The 22047-nt window shown below is 47.4% G+C and overlaps 2 protein-coding genes and 1 long non-coding RNA gene across 6 annotated transcripts in view; 1 reads left to right on the top strand and 2 right to left on the bottom strand.

The window, feature by feature from the left end:
• Positions 1-9596, bottom strand: part of LOC125961273 (uncharacterized) — a 217981-nt gene extending 208385 nt beyond the window's left edge. Inside the window, exon 1 of the long non-coding RNA XR_007471733.1 lies at positions 9370-9596. This is a non-coding gene — a long non-coding RNA (uncharacterized LOC125961273). The remainder of the gene's footprint in view (positions 1-9369) is intronic.
• Positions 17-21102, top strand: RMC1 (regulator of MON1-CCZ1). Of its 2 annotated transcripts, XM_004273754.3 has the most exons (20): positions 17-264; positions 957-1033; positions 3704-3788; positions 4646-4702; positions 5831-5917; positions 9590-9730; positions 10039-10142; positions 11718-11807; positions 11898-12003; positions 12706-12817; positions 15690-15734; positions 15987-16040; positions 16663-16791; positions 17273-17379; positions 18818-18937; positions 19250-19327; positions 19627-19731; positions 19818-19886; positions 19978-20203; positions 20937-21102. In XM_004273754.3, exons 1-20 carry the CDS (start codon positions 163-165, stop codon positions 21014-21016), a joined length of 1974 nt encoding a protein of 657 aa, XP_004273802.1. In that variant the 5' UTR covers positions 17-162; the 3' UTR covers positions 21017-21102. The 2 variants fall into 2 exon arrangements, with proteins under 2 accessions (XP_004273802.1, XP_033291220.1); XM_033435329.2 differs by lacking the exon at positions 11718-11807 and having other exon boundaries at positions 29-264.
• The window catches only part of NPC1 (NPC intracellular cholesterol transporter 1), a 47615-nt gene continuing 46391 nt past the window's right edge, over positions 20824-22047 (bottom strand). For all 3 annotated transcript variants that reach the window (XM_004273753.3, XM_033435325.2, XM_033435324.2), the window contains one exon: positions 20824-21626. In XM_004273753.3, the coding sequence (XP_004273801.1) occupies positions 21544-21626 (83 nt within the window). In that variant the 3' untranslated portion in view covers positions 20824-21543. The remainder of the gene's footprint in view (positions 21627-22047) is intronic.

Raw genomic sequence — 22047 nt, 5'->3', positions numbered from 1 at the left:
GTGCTGGGGGCGTGGCACCAGGAAGCGGCCTCAGAGCCCGCGAGATCGCCGCCGCCGCCGCCGCCGCCGCCGCACTGCCGGACTCCCAGCGCCGGGTGCCGCTAGCTCAGCTCCACGCTGGCGGCCGCCCCCGGGCCCACCGCCGCCGCTGCGGCGCCCGCCATGGGCGAGGAGGACTACTACCTGGAGCTGTGCGAGCGGCCGGTGCACTTCGAGAAGGCGAACCCGGTCAACTGCGTCTTCTTCGATGAGGCCAACAAGCAGGTGCGGGCAGGCCCGCGCCCTACTCCCCCGCGCGGCCCGGCGCGCCCTGCCCGCCGACCCCGGTGCCCCCAGGTGTCCCGCGCGCTAGGGCCGGGAGCCCGGGGACCAGGCCTGGGGCCTCTCCTGCCGTGCGGGCGCGGGATCCGCGCCCTTCCTGTGGGACCAGGCTCCGCCGCGGCCGGGGCTTTCCCCCCCACGAAGTGACAGCGGGGCGGACCCCAGCCCCCGCGCCGACCCTGCGCCCCTCGGCCGGTGTGATCAGCTGGTAGCACTCCGGTGTTTCCTCGGCTCCTTTTGTTGTCTGTATTTGTCATTAGTTTCCCTTGCATTCAAAGATTTAGACGTTGAGATTTTCATTATTCTCGGAATTTTGTAAAGGGGCGGGGTGCGGGGGGCAGCGGGGAGGAGGAGCAGGGTGTGCGCAAGTGCCGCGGCGTCGCCTTTGCCGAAACGGATTAAAACTTGGAGCCTCGCTCGGCGGGCTTCTCTCGGAATGGGAGACTTTTTTGGTCTCTACTCTCTTTTTTCTGAAGATTCGTGTGGACACCAAGCCTCTGCAGTTTGCTATGCGCCACGTTAGTTCAGTTGAACCAAGGGTAGGGTGTAGCAGAAATCATCGTTGCAGGTTGGTATATGTGTCTAAAGCCTTTAAAAGTTCAGGCCGTTAAAACGTTGCTGCTTTTCCCTCTCAGGTTTTTGCTGTTCGATCCGGTGGAGCTACTGGAGTGGTAGTTAAAGGCCCAGATGACAGGAATCCCATCTCATTTAGGTAATGATTGTATTGACGTTTTCAGAATATTTCAGCATGTAAACAAAATGGTGTTTTTCTGTTGTCGTTCAGAAGATTGTTTTAAATTTTGTCCTTGTCTCCGCTAAGAGGGCTGAAGTGGGGGGCATATCCCAGTCTGTAGGAAAAGGGAGCTGTGCAGCCTTGGTGGTACATCTCAGTACCTCCTGCAGAGTGAACGTGTGGAGGCCTTCCCTGTTGTTTTGGGATCCAGATACTCCAGCGCAGGGCACCTACTTCCTGACACTTGAAATTAGCCGGTTGGGTGCGTTGATGTGCCTATTTCCGGTTTCTTGAGGGGAGGGCCTTCATTTCCTCTCTGGGCCCAGGGTCTTTGCAGAGCGTTTGGGAGGTGGAGAAGATTCCTAGGTCAGTGTTTCCCGTCTAATAAAGTGCATTAAAATCTCAGCTTCCACTATGCTTAAGGGAAATGAATAGCAGCCTCTTTTACTTTCAGAGATATCTCAGTTTGGATGATAAACTATCTGGTCACCTTAACTCTTTTGATTACAGAAGGGGAAAGTACAGTGTAGGCCCTCATTTTACATTTTACAATTGGCTTGTGTAAATAGGAAACAGTTTTTGAAGCAGAAAATGAAGCAGCCTCTTTTTCTTTGATCATCATTTGTTTGGAAAACACTGATTGCAGCCCCTGTGCTGGGCATCAGGTGTGGGAAGGCTTTGAGTTAGCTTGGCTCCCTTCTAGAAAAGTCATACATTTAGAGTGGGAGGCAGGTGAGTGGACTCATACAGTTTACTGTGGTAGGTGCTGTAGTAGTGCTCTGTTCAGAATGTGGCCACGGAGAAGAGATGGACATTTGTCTTGGGGTGGGCTGGGGAAGACCACTGCCCAGGCGGGGGAAGGCCTCAGAGTGGAGCGAGGCTTGAAAGACAAGATTCTAGGTAGAGAAGAGAAGAGGCTTCCGGATGGAGGGAACAAAAAGGTATGCAGGCACCGTGTTGGGGGGACTCCGAGTCTGTGTGACTGAAAATGAGGTTTCATGCAGGGAAGGGGTGGGTGGTGGTGTGACCTCTGGCCGCTATATTCTGCTGTGGATTTCGGGCTTTATCTCGTTCCTGAAGGTAAAGGTGGGGCGTGGCATGATGAGATCAGTGTTTGGAAAGAGCGCACTGTTGCAGCATTGAAGCTTGATTACTGGGAGCCTGTCAGTCAGGGATCCCATTAAGAGACAATTGCTATAATCTGAGCAGGCAGGGAAGACCAGCCTGAAGGCACTGTAGACCAGCAAACAATAGGCACTCAAGGGTTGCTTAAGAAGGTCTGGGGTAAGACTTGGTGGTTTCTTGGGTGTGGAAAGTGAGGGTGAGGCCATGATGATCCAGATTAAGGGGCTCAGGAAGGCTTGGGGGGGGAGATACTGAACTTAACCCTCTTTTAAAAAAACATCTTATTTACTTTTAATAGCTTTATTGCGGTCTAATTATCATTAATTGCATATATTTGACATATGCAATTGATGAGTTTCGACACGTGTATCCATGAAACCATCACCAGTCAGGACAGTGAACATCCCCTTTCCTCTGAGAGTTTCCTCTGTGGTCCATTTCTTGACTTCCCATGTAACGTCCGATTGAGGCAGTTGTGAGACCCGAGGTGGAGCCCACCTGGCGGTGCAGCCCATTGGGTACTGAGTGGCAAAGAGTAGACTCCTTTCAAAAGCACTGCTGTACGTCAATCAAAAATAAGTAAGTAGGGCTTCCCTGGTGGCGCAGTGGTTGAGAGTCCGCCTGCCGATGCAGGGGACACGGGTTCGTGCCCCGGTCCAGGAAGATCCCACATGCCGCGGAGCGGCTGGGCCCGTGAGCCATGGCCGCTGAGCCTGCGCGTCTGGAGCCTGTGCTCCGCAACCGGAGAGGCCACAGCAGTGAGAGGCCCGCGTACCGCAAAAAAAAAAATAAATAAAATAAGTAAATAAATATTTCACAGCTGCCAGCATCTCAAAGAAAAAAGAAAGTGCTGCTGTGAGGGCGCTGGAGAGGGAAGGCGGCAGTGTGTGGAGAAAGTTACTGCATGGGTCTGGACTTAGTTACGGCTAAAGGGAGGCTCATGTGAAAGTGCAATGTTCTCAACCCCTCGGTCGCTGTTACCTGCAGTTCTGTCGATTTCTCACGCCACCCGTTGCCAGTTGGACTTCGTTCTTTGAAAAGCAGTCCTACTGATAGCTTCAGAAACATAGTTTTAATTTTAAACTAAGATTTGCTGCTTCCTGAATTTTGTGTGTGTGTGTGTGTTTGCACTGGGTCTTCCTTACTGCACGTGGGCTTTCTCTATTTGCGGCGAGCGGGGGCTACTCTTCGTTGCGGTGCGTGAGCTTCTCATTGCGGTGGCTTCTCTTGTTGTGGAGCACGGGCTCTAGGCGCATGGGCTTCAGTAGTTGTGGCTTGTGGGCTCTAGAGCACTGGCTCGGTAGCTGTGGCGCATGGGCTTGGTTGCTCCACGGCATGTGGGATCTTCCTGGACCAGGGCTCGAACCCATGTCCCCTGCATTGGCAGGCAGATTCTCAACCACTGCACCACCAGGGAAGTCCCTTCCTGAATATTTAACTTGCCTGTTTTCTTCTCACAAAATGTTAGATGCTAGAATGCAGTTTTGAAGTGTAACTCATAACCTGCTCTTTCTTCTTTTAAAGAATGGAGGACAAAGGAGAAGTGAAGTGCATTAAGTTTTCCTTAGAAAATAAGATATTGGCTGTTCAGAGGACCTCAAAGACCGTGGTAAGACATATCTTTAAATACAGTATGAAGAAAAGGACATTAGAAGTACATTTGGAAGAGAATGAATTGCAAAATTCCAGTGTTAAAGGAACCATTTATTATTTTAATGTCATGGAAGCTATAGTTATGCTGCATTGTATTTGAGCCTTTGGATTCTTGAAGGTGAGAAAGACATTTAAATGGGTACGTACTTATGGCCTTAGTTTTTTTTTACTTAACTTTTTACTTAATTTTTTTTTTAAGTAAGTTGGAACCTCAGGTATCTTTCGTATTGATTGACAGCCAGCACCATAGGTTATGCGAAGCATATCTTTGGAGACTTTGTGAGTTAAGCTTACCAGAGTAACTCCATTTATTCACTTCTCTCATCTGTGAATGCTCAACCTAATAGGAGCAGATATTCAAAGCTGGAGCAGCCTGTCAGCATTTTAGTCTTCATAAATCTTCACCATCGCCATTCGTGAAGTAGAGGAAAAGCTGTCGGGAAGGAGGCAGAATCCTGTTTCCTTCTGTCAAGTATTAATTACTAAAATTTTTGGAAAGCCCCTAGTAAAATACAGCAACCCATTTCTCTGAAATCAACCATTTGAGGAATGAATTCTCAATCAGTTTCTAAACCCCGACAGTATTTGGATTAACTCGTTTAAAAAAACTCAATTGTCGGCCTGCTGCTGTTAAGGGGGCAGATTGTCCAAATCAGTCTTTTTATTTTTCCTGTCTTTGGGTTTTGTCAGGTTTTTTTTCTGATCACTTTTTAAATTTATTTGTCTTTTTCTCTTGTCTCATTGTATACCAAAGTAGGTCGGCAGTATGCTGCCCAGTCCACATTTCTCCTCGTGCGTGTTTTTGTTTTCCAGGATTTTTCTAATTTTACCCCGGATAGTTCTCAGCTGGAGTACACTCAGGAGTGCAAGGTATGGGCCTGATCCTCTTCCAGCTGGTGAGCGTTAGCTCCGGGGGTGGAGGCGCAGGGTAGCGTGGTCATTTAGAGCACGAACTTGGAAGCAGGTTGTGCTTGAATGCTGGGATCTGCCTCACGTTGGCTCTGACTTTGGACACTTCTTAAAGTTTTTAAAGCCTGTTTCTTCGTCTGTAAGATGGAGCTGGAAGAATTAAATGGATGCAGGATGCTGAACACCGAGCCACGTCAGCACTTGGTGGCTGTCGTCTTCCTGTTGCCCCTGCCCTTCTCTGCTGGGCGGCGATAGCAGCCTCTTTGGAGGTTTTTGGAAAAGGAGTTTTTTTTCCCTTTTTCCTGACGATGTTTTCTTTTCTCGACTTGTGCTCTTCGTGTCCTTCCCCTTCCCTCCTCCGTCCCTTCTTTCCCTCGGTGGAGATTCTAATCCATTTTAATTAGATTTGCCGGCTATGATGAGCTAGGCTAGTGGGGGCTCAGCTCAGCGGGCATCGCGGCACCCGGGAAACCCGCAGAAGCTGCAGGTGGATAGGGTATGGCTTTTTCATTTTTGGGACAGTTTTGCTGATTGGGGATCCAGGTGGGTCCCTCAGCAAGGAGGGGCCCATCTGCAAACGCCTGAGCCCCTGGCAGAGCTCCGGGTGCTCTGTGTGCAGCAGAGCCCTGGCCCTGGCCCAGCTGCCCTTCGGCTCTCACTGCTGCTGTTCACCACCTGACTTGGGACGGGGCTCAAGGCCTCCAACCCCATTTGGGGCAAGAGCCACAGAGAACCTTTAGGCCTTTATACTTTTATAACGCCAGCTTTTATGATGTGTTTGACTCAGAGTGTCAGCTGTCCTTTGATTCCTAAAGTAGAGGTTGGTATCAGTGAGTGCTGGGCAGTTGCCTTTCTCTCTGTCCTGTTGACGAGAAGGACTTCAGATTCAAGTGCCTCAGTGAGGCGTTACAGGTGAAAATCTGGGAGCGGTGTATTTAAAAGAAAGTTTGATTTGTTCATAAGTAATCAAATCTCGGTAACTTTTATTAAAGAGCAATACAAACAACAAGGTATTTTAAGCTTTTGAAGAGAATTATACATACATTTTTTTTCTTTTAATTAAAAAGAATCTTTTACAATTCTTTTCAGACCAAGAATGCCAACATACTAGGATTCTGCTGGACCAGTTCTACTGAAATTGTCTTCATCACAGATCAAGGAATCGAGTTTTACCAGGTACTGTGTCACTCGCATGCGCTAGAGAAGGTCTGTGATCGTGTTTGGCCGCCTTTGAATTCAGCACTGGATAGATAGTTTGAGACTCCAGAGCTGTAGTCTTCCGTTTGGGTTTTTGTTCTTTTTTTCTAATTACAAGTAATACATGTTTTTTGTAAAACATTCAAACGTTACCAAGATATATGGAAGGTAAAAGTCCCCCGTAGTCCCTAGAAGTAACCATTAGATGCATGTTCCTCCATTTCATTCCTACTCAGGGAGCAACATTTGTTTATTTTACAGAAATGGTTATGTTGTATATAGACTTGTGGCTTTATTTATTTATTTTTGGCATAGCTGTCATTAGACGTCTTTCCATATTTGTTCTGTCGTGTGGATCTGCTACCGTTTAACCAGTTCCTGTTGAACTTCATGCTTGTTTTCACTTTTTAGTGATTACAAACAATGCTACAGTGATTTCAAGCAGTGAACGGGTTTGTAACCATTGTTTTATATTCTTAGGTGAGGCAATTGTTGGAAGGGAAATTACAGCCTAGGTACAAACATCTAGAAAGCTGAAAAGATATCACTGAATTTCTTCTAGAAGTTGCATTCTCACTAGCAATGTAGGAATCTCCATTTTCCAAAGCTTTAGCAGAATTGGATGTTGTAAGTCTGTAGACATTTGCCAGTCTGAGAGGTGGAAAGCCATTTTAATTTGTATGTTTCATTACGAGGGAGGGAGGTAAGCACCTTTTGTGTATTGTACATTTGTGTTTCCTCTTGAACTGCCTCTTCCTCTTAAAAAGAATTTTCTTTGTGATAAGAAGCACATAACGTGAAATTTACCGTCGTAACCATTTTTTAAGTGTACAATTCATTAGCGTTAAATATATTCACATTGTAGTGAAACAGATCTCTAGAACTTTCATCTTGTAAAACTGAAACTCTGTACCTATTAAACAACAACTCCCCCATTTCCCCTTTCCCAGCCCGTGGTAACCACTGTTTTTCCCGTTTCTATGAATTTGTCTGCTTTAAGGACCTCTGCCTCATATAAGTGGAATCATACAATGTTTGTTTTTTTCTGGCTGTCTTATCTCACTTAGCATAATGCCCTCAAGGTTTGTCCATGTTATAGCATGTGTCAGAATTTTCTTCCTTTTTAAGGCTGAATAATATTCCATTGTTATACATACACCACATTTTGTTTATCCATTCTTCCACTGATGGACACTTGGATTGCTTCCATTTTTTTGGCTATTGTGAATAACGCTGCTAGAAACACGAGTGTGTAAGTCTCTCTTTGAGACCCTGCTTTCAATTCTTTTGAGTATATACCCCTAAAATGGGATTGTTGGATCCCATGGTAATTCTGTTGTTAATTTTTGAGGGGTTACCGTACTGTTTCCATACTGTTTCCAATGGCAGTTATGCCATTTTACGTCCCCACCAACAGAGCACAGGGTTCCAGTTTCTACACATCACCACCAACACTAGTTGTTTTCTGTTTTATTGATAGCGGTCATCCTGCTGGTTGTGAGACGGTGTCTCATTGTGGTTTTGGTTTGCATTTCTCTGATTAGTGATGTTGAACAACTTTTCATGACTTGTTGGCCATTTGCATGTGCTCTGGACAATGTCTATTCAAGTGCTTTGTTATTTGGGTTATTTCTTTTTGTTGTTGAGTTGTAGGAGTTCCTCATATATTCTGGATATTAACCCTTTATCAGATAGATGATTTGCAAATGTTTTCTCCCGTTCCGTAGGTTGCCTTTTCACTCTACTGATTTTACTTTGCACCTTCCTCTTTATCTTCTAGTATGTTCTAGCTGCCTGACCTATTGGGAAAGCTTCTGAGATCTTGCTAAGTGGAGCCAATGTGGAGAGTGTTAGTATTCTTTCAGGTGTTATCTTTGTTGCCCTAACGAAAGCAGTGTAATTTAGAATGTACTAATGGAGGAGATATACCTGTGTAACAGTGTGCAAAGTGAATGTTGTGGTGCTTTGCTGTAGGGCTGTAATCAGAACCTTAGCTGACCAGCAGAAGGAAAGAAAAACTACACGAATCCCATACGTACAGAAATAGAATTTTGTACCTATGATAGCAAGGAAATGACTGCTTGCTTTACAGAAGGGTTCCCTCGGGCAATCATTTAAAAGTATAGCTTTCTGTTCTCAGTAGTAGAAAAGTGTCCATTCAGGTCCTCTAGATGGTTTTCAGATCTTCAAGAAATAAGTTAGAAAGAAAGAGGACTCTATCACATCTTTATTTTATTGTACCTGGATTATCGAGAAACCCACACCCCCAACCCTGACTTCCAGGTCTGTTCTGCAGGGCAGTGTTCTGGGAGCATTAACATCTTGGGGCTGTATTCAGCATTCCTTAATGTATCAGAAGATTGAGAGTATATTTGAAATGTGCCTTGATTATAAAATACTAGGTTTGCATGCCGAGTCTCATGAACACGTCTGTTAGAAGAAGGGAGCCCCTCCCAGCCTCAAATTGAGACTGCAGGCTGGGTGGTGCCTGGTTCGGTGCACGTGGCTCCAGGGGCACGGGTTTGTTTTGACCGTTTCTGTGACAGTGAGGATGCTGCTCCTCCCTGCCCTTCGGTGGACGGTGCCTGGGAATGAGGAGGCTCAGCCCCGCCCTGCAGTGAAGTGGGCTGCCTAGGCCGTCACTGGGGAGGCAGGTCCCCTCGCCTCTCCGAGCCTTATTTTCTCCCCTCAAATTGGCCTAATGATGCCCAGCTCTCAGCGTTGTGGAGAGAGTAAACGAGCTAAGATTTGGAAGCGCTAAGCACAGGGCTGGATAAATGGTAGCTGTGATAAATAAAAATGATTATTTTTTTCTGTTTAACCTACTGGGTTTTTTCTTCTGCTTTTTATTATTTTCTTCATTTACTGTGTCAGTCTTCAGACTTTTTTTTTTTTTAATTTATGGCTGCGTTGGGTCTTCATTGCTGCGCGTGGGCTTTCTCTATTTGCGGTGAGCGAGGGCCACTCTGCATTGCTGTGCGCTGGTTTCTCATTGCAGTGGCCTCTCCTGCTGCAGAGCACCGGCTCTAGGCACACGGGCTTCAGTAGTTATGGCATGCGGGCTCAGTAGTTGTGGCTCGTGGGCTGTAGAGCGCAGGCTCGGTAGTTGCAGTGCATGGGCTTAGCTGCTCCGTGGCATGTGGGATCTTCTCAACCAGGGCTCGAACCTGGGAAGGGACAATGCAATGTCCCCTGCATTGGCAGGCAGACTCCCAACCACTGTGCCACCAGGGAAGTCCCAGTCTTCAGACACTTTGCTGTTGTGTTTGTTTTTGGCCAAGCCGCGTGGCATGCAGGATCTTAGTTCCCCAGCCAGGGATTGAACCCGTGTCCCCTGTAGTGGAGGCGTGGAATTCTAACGTCTGAACGACCAGGGAATTCCCCATTTGCTGTTTTTATTTATTTTTTTTTGCGGTACGCGGGCCTCTCACTGTTGTGGCCTCTCCCGTTGCGGGGCACAGGCTCTGGACGCGCAGGCTCAGCGGCCATGGCTCACGGGCCCAGCCGCTCCGCAGCATGTGGGATCTTCCCGGACCGGGGCATGAACCCGTGTCCCCTGCATCGGCAGCCGGACTCTCAACCACTGCGCCACCAGGGAAGCCCCATTTGCTGTTTTTAAATGAAGGCTCTGTTTCTTGAACTTTGCATCAGGTATTACCAGAGAAACGGAATCTGAAACTCCTGAAGAGCCAGAACATCAATGTGAACTGGTACATGTACTGTCCCGAGAGTGCTGTGATTCTGCTGTCCACCACGGTGCTTGGAAATGTGCTGCAGCCCTTCTACTTCCGGGTAAGAGTCAGCTTCCCTTTAAAAAAATTTCCCCTCCTACCTTGTTCCTCTAACCTCCTAACTGATCCAGTAACTTCAAAGGGGCACGTTCCTCCAACAAGAGCCTTGCCACTTCCGACCACTAGAGGGCACCCCGTACCATCCCATCACCGCCAAGAATGAGTCCTTCTTGGGACAGGCCCCTGGGACCCTGGAAAGGATGGAAAGACATAGTGCGTGTATATCCTCAATGACTTGATGTGGGGAGTGCTAAAACATCAGAGGGGGTTTAATGAGCTTTTCTTAAAACTTTTTTCTTCCCCAAACAGGCTGGCACTATGTCAAAGCTGCCCAAGTTTGAGATCGAATTACCAGCTGCACCTAAGTCAACTAAACTGAGCCTCTCAGAGAGAGACATTGCCATGGCGACGATGTATGTCTGTTCTTTGAGAGAATTCGTTCTCATAATTGCTTTCAGGGATATCATGATAGAAGAAGCATGTTGTAAGAACTCCAGGGCTGCCCGTGCTCCAGTAGCCTTGGAACACAGGATAAGGACTCCGCCTTCCCTGCTTTGTACCCAGATCTTAGGAATGTAGAAAGCCCGTCATCTTCTTGACATTCTTTTTTGATTTTATTAACTTTGTGATCTTAGGGAATTTTTCACCATTCTAGTCTGATAAAATGAGAACATTGAACCAATTTATTTCTTAGGTTTCTTAGTTTTAGAAATTTCTTTTCAGTCAGTGAGTCAAAACTTATCACACATTATTTTTTAGCTAAAATATATCATACTTGTTCTAAAGAAAAACATAGTTTACATTTTTGATCTAACAAATGTAGACCTGAATTACTTATGTAGGAAGGTATATTTTCATTTGGAAATGCAGATATCTCAAATTTTAGAACTTTATTATGAAAGTTTCAAACACACAAGAATAGAAACTGATACAAAGAATCTCCTATATACCCATATTCAACAAATATAAACAGTTTGCTCCTAAATTACTTCTGATTCTTCTATGGCCTAAAACAGTGGTTTCCAAACAGTAAAATTTTTTAGCATTTAGAATGCTTTTTTTTTTTAAGAAATCTGTGGCATCCTGGTTTAGAAAAAGATAAAATGAGAACAGTCCTTGCAAAGGGGGAGACCCTTCCCCCAGTCTCCTCCTTGTCCCTGAGGCAGCCCCAGCAAAGTGTGAACTCCTGGAATAAAAGTGTACATGCAGGAACTGGTCATGGCAACATTTATCAGATGAGGCTTAAAAGTCAAGAGTGATAATATTTTCCTGTGATTAAGGAATGTACTCATTATATAAAACTGGGAAATTACAGAAAGTTAAAAAGAAAATGGACTTAGCATATTACTCAAGGGCAGCTATTTGACAACATGTATTTCGTTCCAGTAGTTTTGGACATTCTGCATAAGTCATTCTGCAGAAGTTTGTGTTTTTCTTTTGAAATATTTTGATCAAGTTATATTTAGTTTTGTTTCTTTTAATTTTATTTTTGGCTGCGTTGGGTCTTTGTTGCTGCGCGTGGGCTTTCTCTAGTTGCGGTGTGCAGGCTTCTCACTGCGGTGGCTTCTCTTGTTGCGGAGCACAGGCTCTAGGTGCACAGGCTTCAGTAGTTGTGGCTCGTGGGCTGTAGAGCACAGGCTCAGTAGTTGTGGCACACAGGCTTAGTTGCTCCACAGCATGTGGGATCTTCCCGGACCAGGGCTCAAACCCGTGTCCCCTGAACTGGCAGGCAGATTCTTAACCACTGCACCACCAGGGAAGCCCAAGCTATATTTAGTTTTGCATCCCCCCTTTTCACTTAACTTTATAATAGGCTTTTTTATTTTTAAGCTAACTGCACTGTTTTTGTAAATATTTCTGTTGGTTGCGAAATACCCCATTAAGTAAATATCTCTTAATTTACTTAACTATGGCCTTATAACTCTGCAGTTAGAATGGAGGGACGTCAAACAGCCAGTATGACTTACGTCTCTTTGTTCTGTGATTAGATACGGACAGCTATATGTTCTCTTCCTGAGGCATCATTCTCGGACCTCCAATAGTACTGGAGCGGAGGTAGTCCTATATCACCTACCACGGTATATTTAATGCTTTCTTCCCCTTCTCCGATTGTAAAATGTGAACTAAAGCTTGTCGATCTATTTTTTGACCTTTCTGTTGTCCTACAGAGAAGGCGCCTGTAAAAAGATGCACATACTGAAGTTAAACAGGACAGGGAAGTTCGCCCTGAACGTGGTGGACAACCTGGTGGTCGTTCATCATCAGGACACGGAGGTACGAGTGTTGGGGGGTGTCCTGCTTGAAAGAGCTGTGAAAATGGACAAAATACTCTGAAAGAGACTAGAAAGTGCTTTTTATGCTCAAAGTTTTGATCTTCCAGGTGGAATGGGTTTGGATTTCTAGATGGTTTAGGAAAACCCTACCAGTTGACTAACATAATTAAAAACTGTTTCACAAAGTAACACATGTGAGGAGATTGGACTTTGGAACAATTATTTGGTCGAATCATCTAAGCTGGGGATTCCCTGCCGAGCCAGTGTGTTGTGTGAGCACATGAGCCCTGTACTTCCTCTGTGAGTGTAGATGATGATGGTTTTGAGGCTCTGTGGCCACAGAGAAAGAACTAGAATGATCCTGCTGCTTCTACCCCATCAGCTGGGTGTCTGGTGGGAGACAAGCCACTTCCCTCCTTGCCTCCTGGAGGCTGGTGACACCCGTGTCGATAACTAATAAAGATGGAGCTCTTCAGAGGCAGCATGTCATAGATTCCAGGAATACTTCTGAGAGCTGATAGACATGTACAAGAGAGCTGGGATGTTCCAGCAGGTCCCTCCTCAAATAAGAACCAGCGTGCAGGGGTGGAACGCAGACACGGGGCTCCTTCAGCTGACCCCAAACGGCAGGTGTGAGGTCACGAGAGGGACGGGTGGAACCGTGGTTTGTCTGATATCACCGTCTTGTCTTTCTCCCCCTCAGACATCAGTGATATTTGATATCAAGCTGAGGGGGGAGTTCGATGGCACCGTTACCCTCCATCACCCGGTGCTTCCAGCTCGATCCATTCAGCCCTATCAGATCCCTGTGGCAGGTAAAAGGGAATCTCTGTGTGTGCATGGATGGGGGAGCAGATAAAGGGCTTCCCAGATCTGTTTGCTTTTGCAAGGGGTGATTCTGTTTTTTGTTTTGTTTTTTAAATGATACTCCTGCTGATTCTTTAAGCTAAAATTGTGTTCTTGTGAAAGTGTTTTTTTATTTTTTGGTCCTGTGGGATCTTAGTTCCCTGACCAGGGATCAAACCTGTGTCCCCTGCAGTGGAGGTGCAGAGTCTTAACCGCTGGACCGCCAGGGAAGTCTCGTGAAAAGTGTTTTGTAAGAGAGAAGACTCTTCCTTTGAAGAAAATAGAACGATTCTCTTCTCTGAGCTTTAAAATGGAGAGTTGTGATTACCCATTGAAGCCCAGAGGTTTTTTTAATGTTGAATAAGACCTTGACGTTTCTGTTGGTCTGTGCTCTGTGGCCCTGAGGTTAAATTTGGTTGCTCATGGCTGTTATTTTAACCTGGGATCGCTTTTCCTCATCTTTCTCACATTCTGCGTCATAATTATAATAAATACTGCGTTTTCCCTTGACTGATGGTCACAGTAAGTACTTAGGCTGCGGTTCTGAGGTTATTCTGAACCACTCCTCCAACCTGAAGAGGTGGCAGTAGGAAGTCAGAGAAGAGAGAGGGTCAGGATTTCAGCAAAAGGGAAAGAAACCATTTGGTTCCTTTTGCTTTTTCCCAATGTAATCGATTTTAAGGTAGAACTCAAATCATATTCTCTTCAAGGAGACTGGAGTCTAGAGTAAGCTAGTTGAAGTTTCAATGTGTAAACCATAGTCAGATGGTACACATTTGGAACTCTGGGAGGAGCGTTTTGTTAAAAGGAATCCCCGTCAGATAGCTTTGGTGTGTCAGCCTCGCCTGCTGGCAGGATATCCTGGTACCTGTCACAGGGAAGAATCAGATCAGGCCCTGGCTGATGGTTTAGCAGGAGCACTTGCCAGCTGAGCCAGAAGCTGAGCAGGGTGTGAGAATAAGCTACAGTGGGACCTTGAACAGTGGGGTTCATCCACATGTAATTTATGTCAGCCCTCCATAGCCGAGGTTCTGCATACAAGGATTCAACCAACCACAGTGGGTTTTACTGTTGAAAAATATTCCTGGGCTTCCCAGGTGGAGCAGTGGTTGAGAATCCACCTGCCAATGCAGGGCACACGGGTTCGAGCCCTGGTCCGGGAAGATCCCACATACCGCGGAGCAACTAAGCCCGTGCGCCACAACTACTGAGCCTGTGCTCTAGAGCCCGCGAACCACAACTACTGGAGCCCACATGCCATAACTGCTGAAGCCCGTGCGCCTAGAGCCCGTGCTCCAAAACAAGAGAAACCACTGCAATGAGAAGCCTGTGCACTGCAACGAAGACCCAACACAGCCAAAAATAAATAAATTTTTAAAAAAAGAAAAAAAATATCCCTGTATAAGTGGATACATGCGGTTCTAACCCGCCTTGTTCGAGGGCCAGCTGTAGTTCGCACATTTGATTAGGTCTCTTGGCCCTCTGTTCTTTCCAGCTTCTTCCTTTTCCCAGGGTAGTGATGTTTAGAAGAGTAGATTGTGTCAAATGGTTGGCTTGTATCTGCTGCTCACTCAGCATGAAGGTAACTGCTGGTGAATTGGGGCAGAAACAACTATAAACGTTTCAGTCCTTCAGCTCTGTTCCAGTTGTTTAGGACCAGTAAGAAGGTAGTCAGGTTCTGACTGGCTGTTGATATAAAGCAAAGGCCAGGTGTGGCTAAAACAAGAGCCCAGAGATTTATAAGAATTCAAGAGTCCGTGAATCTCTGGGCTTCTAGAGTGGGTTGGCAAAGCGTTTTTTGTGGTTAATGACTTTTTGTTTTTCCTGCTAGACTCCAAGCCCCTCACAGGTTTGTAGCATCTTTGTATCTTGCCCATCTGAGCTGTTGCAGGTGTGCTGTCACAGGTGCACTGTCGCAGGTCAGGAAGAGCTTGTCGGACTATTTTGAAAGACGAGACCAGCAACTTGGGGAAGAGCCAGCCTCCCTCGTTTCCCCTTCTGGTTTTGGTCTGTTCAACCAGTGGCTCTCGAGTAGGCTACACGTTAGGATCACCTGGGGGCTTTCAAAACCAAAGCATTCAGTCAACGTGATGGGTAGCCAGTCAAGGCCCACGTGTAGGACCCTCACTCGTAGGTTCCAAGCGCAAGTGTTCTTTGCCTCAGCTTGTCTGGTCTGGCCCTGTCCTCTACTGGGGGGTCTGTGCAAAATTACCACCTTTTCCAACCTGCCGACTGAAACCTATTTTCCGATTGTACCTGGGTAGCTGGAACAGAACTAGGAATAGTCATGTTCAGTTTGCAGGCCGTATTTATCAAGGTTACTGCGGGCTTCCCCCCCAGACATACACACTCGAGCAATGTCACTGGTAGTTGTGAGTCCCTGTCACGTGAGGGTTTTATGGGGGGCTCTGCTTCCCAGGTGAGATCTCTGCCTGGATCTACACTGTGCAGTGGAGAATTGAGCTCATTATTTAGATAATTAAGCCACAAAACACTTTGTTTGAAATAGTCTCAGTGAATTATCTGAGTATTTGATTCTGAATCACTCAGGTGAATTTCTCAGTTCTTTAATGTGCATGTGTGTAAAAAAGAAAACGCTGTGAATTGAACCTTGACCTGCTTTCTCCTTGGCGAGACATCTTCATGGATGGTTCTCGACTTCCCGCTTCCTCCTTACAGGTGTTATCAGTGGACGCGACAGTTCACTTCTTCGTTATTTAACTACAGTTGAATGAACATTTACTGAAGGAAGCATTAAGCGTTACCTTTACGTCCCAGGATTGGCAGCACTTTCTGGCCACGTCACCAGCCCTCACACACACGTGTCTCCTCTCTTTGTAGGTCCTGCTCCCGTGACCAGCCAGTCCCCCATCCCGTGTAAACTCTGTATCCTTTCCGAAGGCCTTGGCTGGGAACAACAGGGGAGCTGTCACCTCTCCTTACACTGGGGTCTGAGGGTGGTCCGAGCCCCCGGTCAGGCGTGAATAATGTCGTGGGAAGCGCCTGTGGGGTTTCCTTCCCATCAAGGGCCGGGCACCTAGGGCGGCCTCAGCAAACAGGGTGGGAGGATGCTAACGGGAGCTGGGTTTGCCTTTTGTCTTCATCTCTTCCTGGTCTAGAATTTCCTATAACATGTAGATTCTTCATCCTGGATTGTCTTTCAACCCGACATCATCATCAGTGCGAGCCAAGGTGGGTCGGGCTGGGGGTCACGCTGTTAGGAAGCTGGGTTTGCTGGCAGTCTCCCGTCCGTCCTGAGGGGTGCCAGCCCTGGGAGGCTTGAGAAAGGGGTGACTCAGATCATTTCCAGTGAAGCCTTTGGTTCTCCTCTCCTGGAGCCCCGGTTGAGAAGGGCTCTGCCCGCCTGCCCGGCAGTGTGGGCGTCAGGAGGTTCAGGGCTGGTGGACGGCTGAGTTACGGAGCTCCTTCGGGAATTGCCTTGTGACCAATGAGCCAGAGCAGGAGAAACCGGAGCCCAGGACCAAAGTTTGTGCCCTGCAGACACCCGTTCTCCCTTCAGGGTCAAGGGGGTTGGTCAGGTGCGGGGAGGGGTCGCCTGTCTGTATGCAGTAGACACTCCACGGGGGCGCGTGGAGGGTCACTCTGAGGAGTCTGCCGACACGCAGGGGTGCTTTGGCTGCCAGTCCCACTGTCGTCAGACGTGTCCTGAACATCGCAGCCTGTGCTTTGGCGTGAGAAGCAGCCACTGGCTGTGCTTTGCAGCACGTCCCCCCATGAATGTTGAGGGGAACCAGCTTTGGGGCTTTTGTTTTGGTTTGCGTCCCACTATTAAATTTGCTGCCTCTCAATCCAGGTTACCTCTGGAACCTCCAGGTGAAACTTCAGCCCATAGTAAACCTCTTGCCAGATAAAGGCAGACTCATGGACTTCCTCCTCCAGAGAAGGGAATGCAAGACCGTCGTCCTGTCGGTGTGCTCGCAGAGTAAGTGGGGTCCTCACCCTGCGGTCTGATTCCTGACACTGCCTGCGCCGCCCACTGGGAGACGGGCCACATTTTTATCTTGTCTGCAGCCGGTTGGCTTAGTGACAAGTGGATTATTTAACCCCCTGGAAAGGCTGCTCAGTATAAAAATGACTTGTCTCTACAAGACATTTCCTGGGCAAAGACTAAACTAAACATGGGCACACGTGAGGGTAGAGGCTGCCCTCCCCAGCTTGAAAACAAACCTGTTTCAGAATCCAAGTCACTCACGACATTTATACCTACTTTGAGAATCTTCTGACGCCCTCCGTAGCTACGTTAGTAACCGGCAAGGGCTGGCGAGAGCCCTTGTGCCCCAGTCTCTACACCGTTTCTCCGAATGCCCTGGTGGCCCCCGGAAATGAGTCATTTCTCTCACAGTGTTTAAGTTCTAAAGTTCACACAAGGTTGGCCGACCTGTGTGAACCCTGACTCCTTCCAGTGTTGACAGAGTCAGACAGAGCAACGCTGCCTGTGATAGCCACTGTTTTTGATAAACTCAACCAGGAGTATAAGAAGTACCTGGACGCCGAGCAGAGTTACACACTGGTAAGTTGACAAGGGCCTCCTCCCTGCTCCACCCCGGGTATATTGTCTGTGTAATTATGACACAAGATTCTGACAGAATGACACCACTGAGGTTTGCTGTGTGCCAAAGGGCAAGGTGGCCGGCCGTAGGGGGAACGTAAATCAGGGTCCCTGTGTCCCATGAGCTAGAGGCTGAACATCACTTAATGTCTTCACCTTCTTTTGTTGTTTTTTAAAAATTATTATTTTCTCTTTTGGCTGTGTTGGGTCTTTGTTGCTGCACGCGGGCTTTCTCTAGTTGCAGCAAGCAGGGGCTACTCTTCATTGCGGTGCGCGGGCTTCTCATTGCGGTGGCTTCTCGTTGCGGAGCACGGGCTCTAGAGCGCAGGCTCAGTAGCTGCGGCCCAGAGCATGGGCTTAGCTGCTCCGCGGCATGTGGGATCTTCCCGGGCCAGGGATCGAACCTGTGTCCCCTTCTTTGGCAGGCAGATTCTTAACCACTGCACCACCAGGGAAGCCCGCTTTTGTTGTTTTTAATCTATGTTTGATCTTACACGTAGATAGCTCCTTGGTCTGCCTTTATTTTATGGATAAAAAAAAGCAGTCTCAGTTTGGTTATTTTATATGTCTTTCTGCCAATCCAGAGCCTAGACTCAGTAAATCAGAAATATAATCATTTTGCTGCTTGTTCTTCCTTTCCTTTGAGGATGTACTAGCTATAAAAAATAAGACGTGTCCTGGCACCCAGTCAGCATCCCCTCAGGACTGTGGTGACTCAGCGTCAGCACTGTGCTTTTCCTCTAGTGGGCTCAAGTGCGTGTTGTGAAGGGCTGGAAAAAATTAGCATGGCTTATCGGGGTCTGCTGTACTGTTATTGTATCTTCTGAAGCTAGAAATAAGTTCAGGAGAAGTGGAATGAATGATTCCACTTCAAGAATCTGATTAGTCCAAAGGCTAAAAATGGAAGTGGTTTTAAACAATAACAAAAACCCCAGAACGCCCATCCCCTTCAGCTACTCAGGGATAACCCAAATGCTAGGTGGTCTGTGATTAACAAAATTAGGGAGTTATTTTAAGAGGTTAAAAAAAAAGTCTCCCTGGCAGTCCAGTGGTTAAGACTCTGTGCTTCCACTGCAGGGGGCGCAGGTTCGATCCCTGGTATGGGAACTAGGATCCCTGCATGTGGCGCGGTGCAGCCAAAAATTAAAAAAATAAAAGTCTCGGTAAAACTATGACTTAGGCTTCTTAGTTCCATCCGTGAACACTGGTGTATTTCCTGACCTCCTAAACTCCTCCCCGGCCAGCACAGGAAAGAGTTTTGTCCAAGTAATGAAGTAAGTGTCATCCTCTGCTCACGTCTTAGGCTCCCAGCATCTAGGGGTTCAGTCTTTCTGGATTAACTGCGAACACGCCATGTCCCGGAAGACGACTGAGGTCCCGTCTGTGATGTATTGTGCAGGCACTGGAAGCGGGGCAGAGCCGGAGCGGCCCATTCCTCAGGAGGCCGGCGCGCACCCAGGCCGTGGTCGACCAGTCTGACATGTACACCCACGTGCTGTCGGCGTTTGCGGAGAAGAAGGTAGGGGAGGCTCGCCGCCCCTTCTGGACTGAAGGTTCCCAAAACAAAGATCTCATTTGAAGGGGACTGAGGAAAACGAGTAGAACTCAGAATGTGATTAGAGTAACTGGGTTATCTTGGGTGAGGACTGAATGCTTATGGTTTGGCTTCTAATACACAGGCCTAAAGATGATCCCCGACTCGGGAGGTTCTGGAGGGGTTTGTGCAAAAGCAGCCAAGTAGAACCCTGGAAGCAGGGGGGCGGATAAACAAGGAGCTGTTACACGGAGCCTCCTCTGCCACTCTGGTTCTAAACACTTTTCCCCTCTGTAGGAGATGCCTCAGAAATTCATGATAGCCGTGCTCATGGAATATATCCGCTCTCTGAACCAGTTTCAGATCACAGTACAGGTACCTTCAAGCCAGCATCTGTGGTCCCACGTTAGAGGGGCAGGGGATTGTTCAAGTAAAAGCACTGTCAGTGCCTAACTGAGATGACTCTCTGTACGCCACAAGAGTCTGCACACCTGCCTCAGACTCAGTGACCCTCCTCACGTGACCCCACGTTCTCAGGTGGAATGAGCAGTTTCAGGCCAGGTTGGGTTCTCTCACCCGTCACTTAGAGCAGCCGTGGTCCTCGGCATACTGAGCCTCTAGTCTGTCGTAGTTGGGCGACGTGGACACCATCTCTCCTTCTGTCTCTGTCTCAGCATTATTTGCACGAGCTTGTCATCAAGACGCTCGTCCAGCACAACCTATTCTACACGCTGCACCAGTTCCTGCAGTACCATGTCCTCAGCGACTCGAAGCCTTTGGTAAGTACCACCCAATTTTTACTTTTGTGACTTAAAATTTGACCTTTCAACATACGGCAAATCTAATCTGAAAATGGGTCTTCCAGGCTTGTCTGCTGCTCTCCCTGGAAAGTTTTTACCCTCCTGCTCATCAGCTGTCTCTGGATATGTTGAAGGTAACTCTGATACAGCAGAGTTTTAAACCCCATAGAAGCATGTTCCTATTACTTGCACTGACCCGGATTTGTCTTTCTCCCTTACTTCTAGCGACTTTCCACAGCAAATGATGAAATAGTAGAAGTTCTCCTTTCCAAACACCAAGTGTTAGCTGCCTTAAGGTTTATTCGGGGCATTGGTGGCCATGACAACATCTCTGCACGAAAATTTTTAGATGCTGCAAAGCAGACTGAAGACCACATGCTTTTCTACACTATATTCCGGTTTTTTGAACAGCGAAACCAGCGTTTGCGAGGGAACCCTAGTTTCACACCAGGTGAGAATATAGCTGCAGGGAAAAGACCTGGGGCGACCAGAGACTCGGACAGTAGCAGGAGAGCACTGGCAGCTGGGGGGGCGAGAAGCCTTTTGGTTTGGAGAACTCTCGGGTTAGTTTTTAAAAAACAAAATTTTGTACCAGCCCACATAATCCTTAGCCTGTTGTAGTGAGAGTGGATTCAAGGTGCTGACGGAACTGGAGTTCTGCTCTGGAACTGCAGTGGGGTGTCGGGGTGGAAGGTAGGGTGGCCTGGGCCCAGCTCCGTCTGACATCTGGGCCTGGAATGGCCCTTTCTGAAGAATTAGGAACAAGACAGGAAATGGCTGCGGAGGGTTGTAATGGCCTGGGGCTTGTTGATGTTTTAGTTTTAGGCAGAAAGCATTGGTTAATCACTCTTATCTCCAAAGTTATGAAATCTAAAGCACCCTCTTCCTTAGGATGGGGAGGAACCTGTAACTCTTTCAGGGCTCCCAGCATTCACTGATCACCCTGCTTCTCCCCCGTCTCTCAGGGCAGAGGGCAGTTTGCTGGGGGCTGTAAAGGTTCTGTAGTGGCACAAGCTGGGTAAACAGAAAGGACAACTCAAGAGCTTAGGAAAACAAAGTATTTTATGAAAGAAAAATAAGAAGTTAAAACCCAGTATCCACATCTAGGAGCTGCAAAGTGTTCATTCTCGTTTTCCTCCTTTCGTGCCTTGTCTAACAGATTAAATCTGTATTTTCCTTCACAGGAGAACACTGTGAAGAACACGTTGCTTTTTTCAAACAGGTTTTTGGAGACCAAGCTCTAATGAGGCCTACGACGTTCTGAGGTCACTTGCTAGTTTTTCTTTTTATATATATATAAAATGTGTACAAAGTTAATTTATTGCGTTAATAAAGCTCTTTAAACTACAAGATGTTGTAATAAAGTATATCTACGACATCCTCAAATGTTACTAAAAATATGGTATAGAACTTGTGTGATGGCTTACTCCTACAAAAGGAGAAACATTGCATTGATTGGCCTTTAGAAAGTGTCAGTGAGCAGAGAGCAGCCTTCCTAGCGGTCCCTTCTGCCTGCCCGAGAACAAGGCTTTGTTCCTGGAGAACCGGAAGGCGCTCCAGCGTCTTGGGGCTACCTCCAGGCTCAGTAATACTGCTTCAAGGCAGAGTCTGCATTCCTGAGTTTACAAGCGCTATGGCCGAAGCTGCTGCTGTTAATAGCCTGACATCTGCTCCTGTTAATAGCCTGACATCTGCTCGCACTCAGGGTTCAACCGAGCCTTGACAACGCAGCTGCTGTCCAGTGGTAAACCGACTACCTGACCTGCAGAGTCTCCGAAGCCCGTGAGCGGGCTAGAAATTGAGGAGCCGCTCTCGCTCTGTACCTCTGTGTCGCTCTTGAGCGGCCAAACTTTTGGCTTTATTTATCGGTGGTCCTGTGAGGGATAAAAAGAATGAACTTTGGGATCATTTCTTTAGGAGAAAAGGAGATAGTTTCTACTCTAACACAACTTCCTATCCCCCAGAGATTAAGGGGGAAAAAAAAAACCCCTCATTTTCTTAATCACAAAGCTATATATCAAGCAAATTAGTACTGTTCTTTCAGCCACAGGTCATTTACAGAAGCTGAAGTGACCACAGAGGCAAAAAGATCCTAAGGAGAACTCCAAATTAGAGGTGACCAGCAGAGGCAGTGTTCCGCTAGAACAGCGAATGGAAATGAGAGCTGTTCCAGGGCACCGCTGGGCTGTGGCTGGACGCGTGTCCTTCACCTCAGCAGGGAGGAGCCCTGGGCTGCTGACGCACAAACTCACTTCCAATCTGACGACGCGAGGCCTCCAGTTTTCTAATGAAGTA

The sequence above is a fragment of the Orcinus orca genome, chromosome 15 (assembly GCF_937001465.1).
Source record: "Orcinus orca chromosome 15, mOrcOrc1.1, whole genome shotgun sequence".
NCBI classification, from domain to species: Eukaryota; Metazoa; Chordata; class Mammalia; order Artiodactyla; family Delphinidae; genus Orcinus; species Orcinus orca.
Note: the sequence above shows the minus strand (reverse complement) of the source record. Positions and strands in the feature narration are given on the sequence as shown.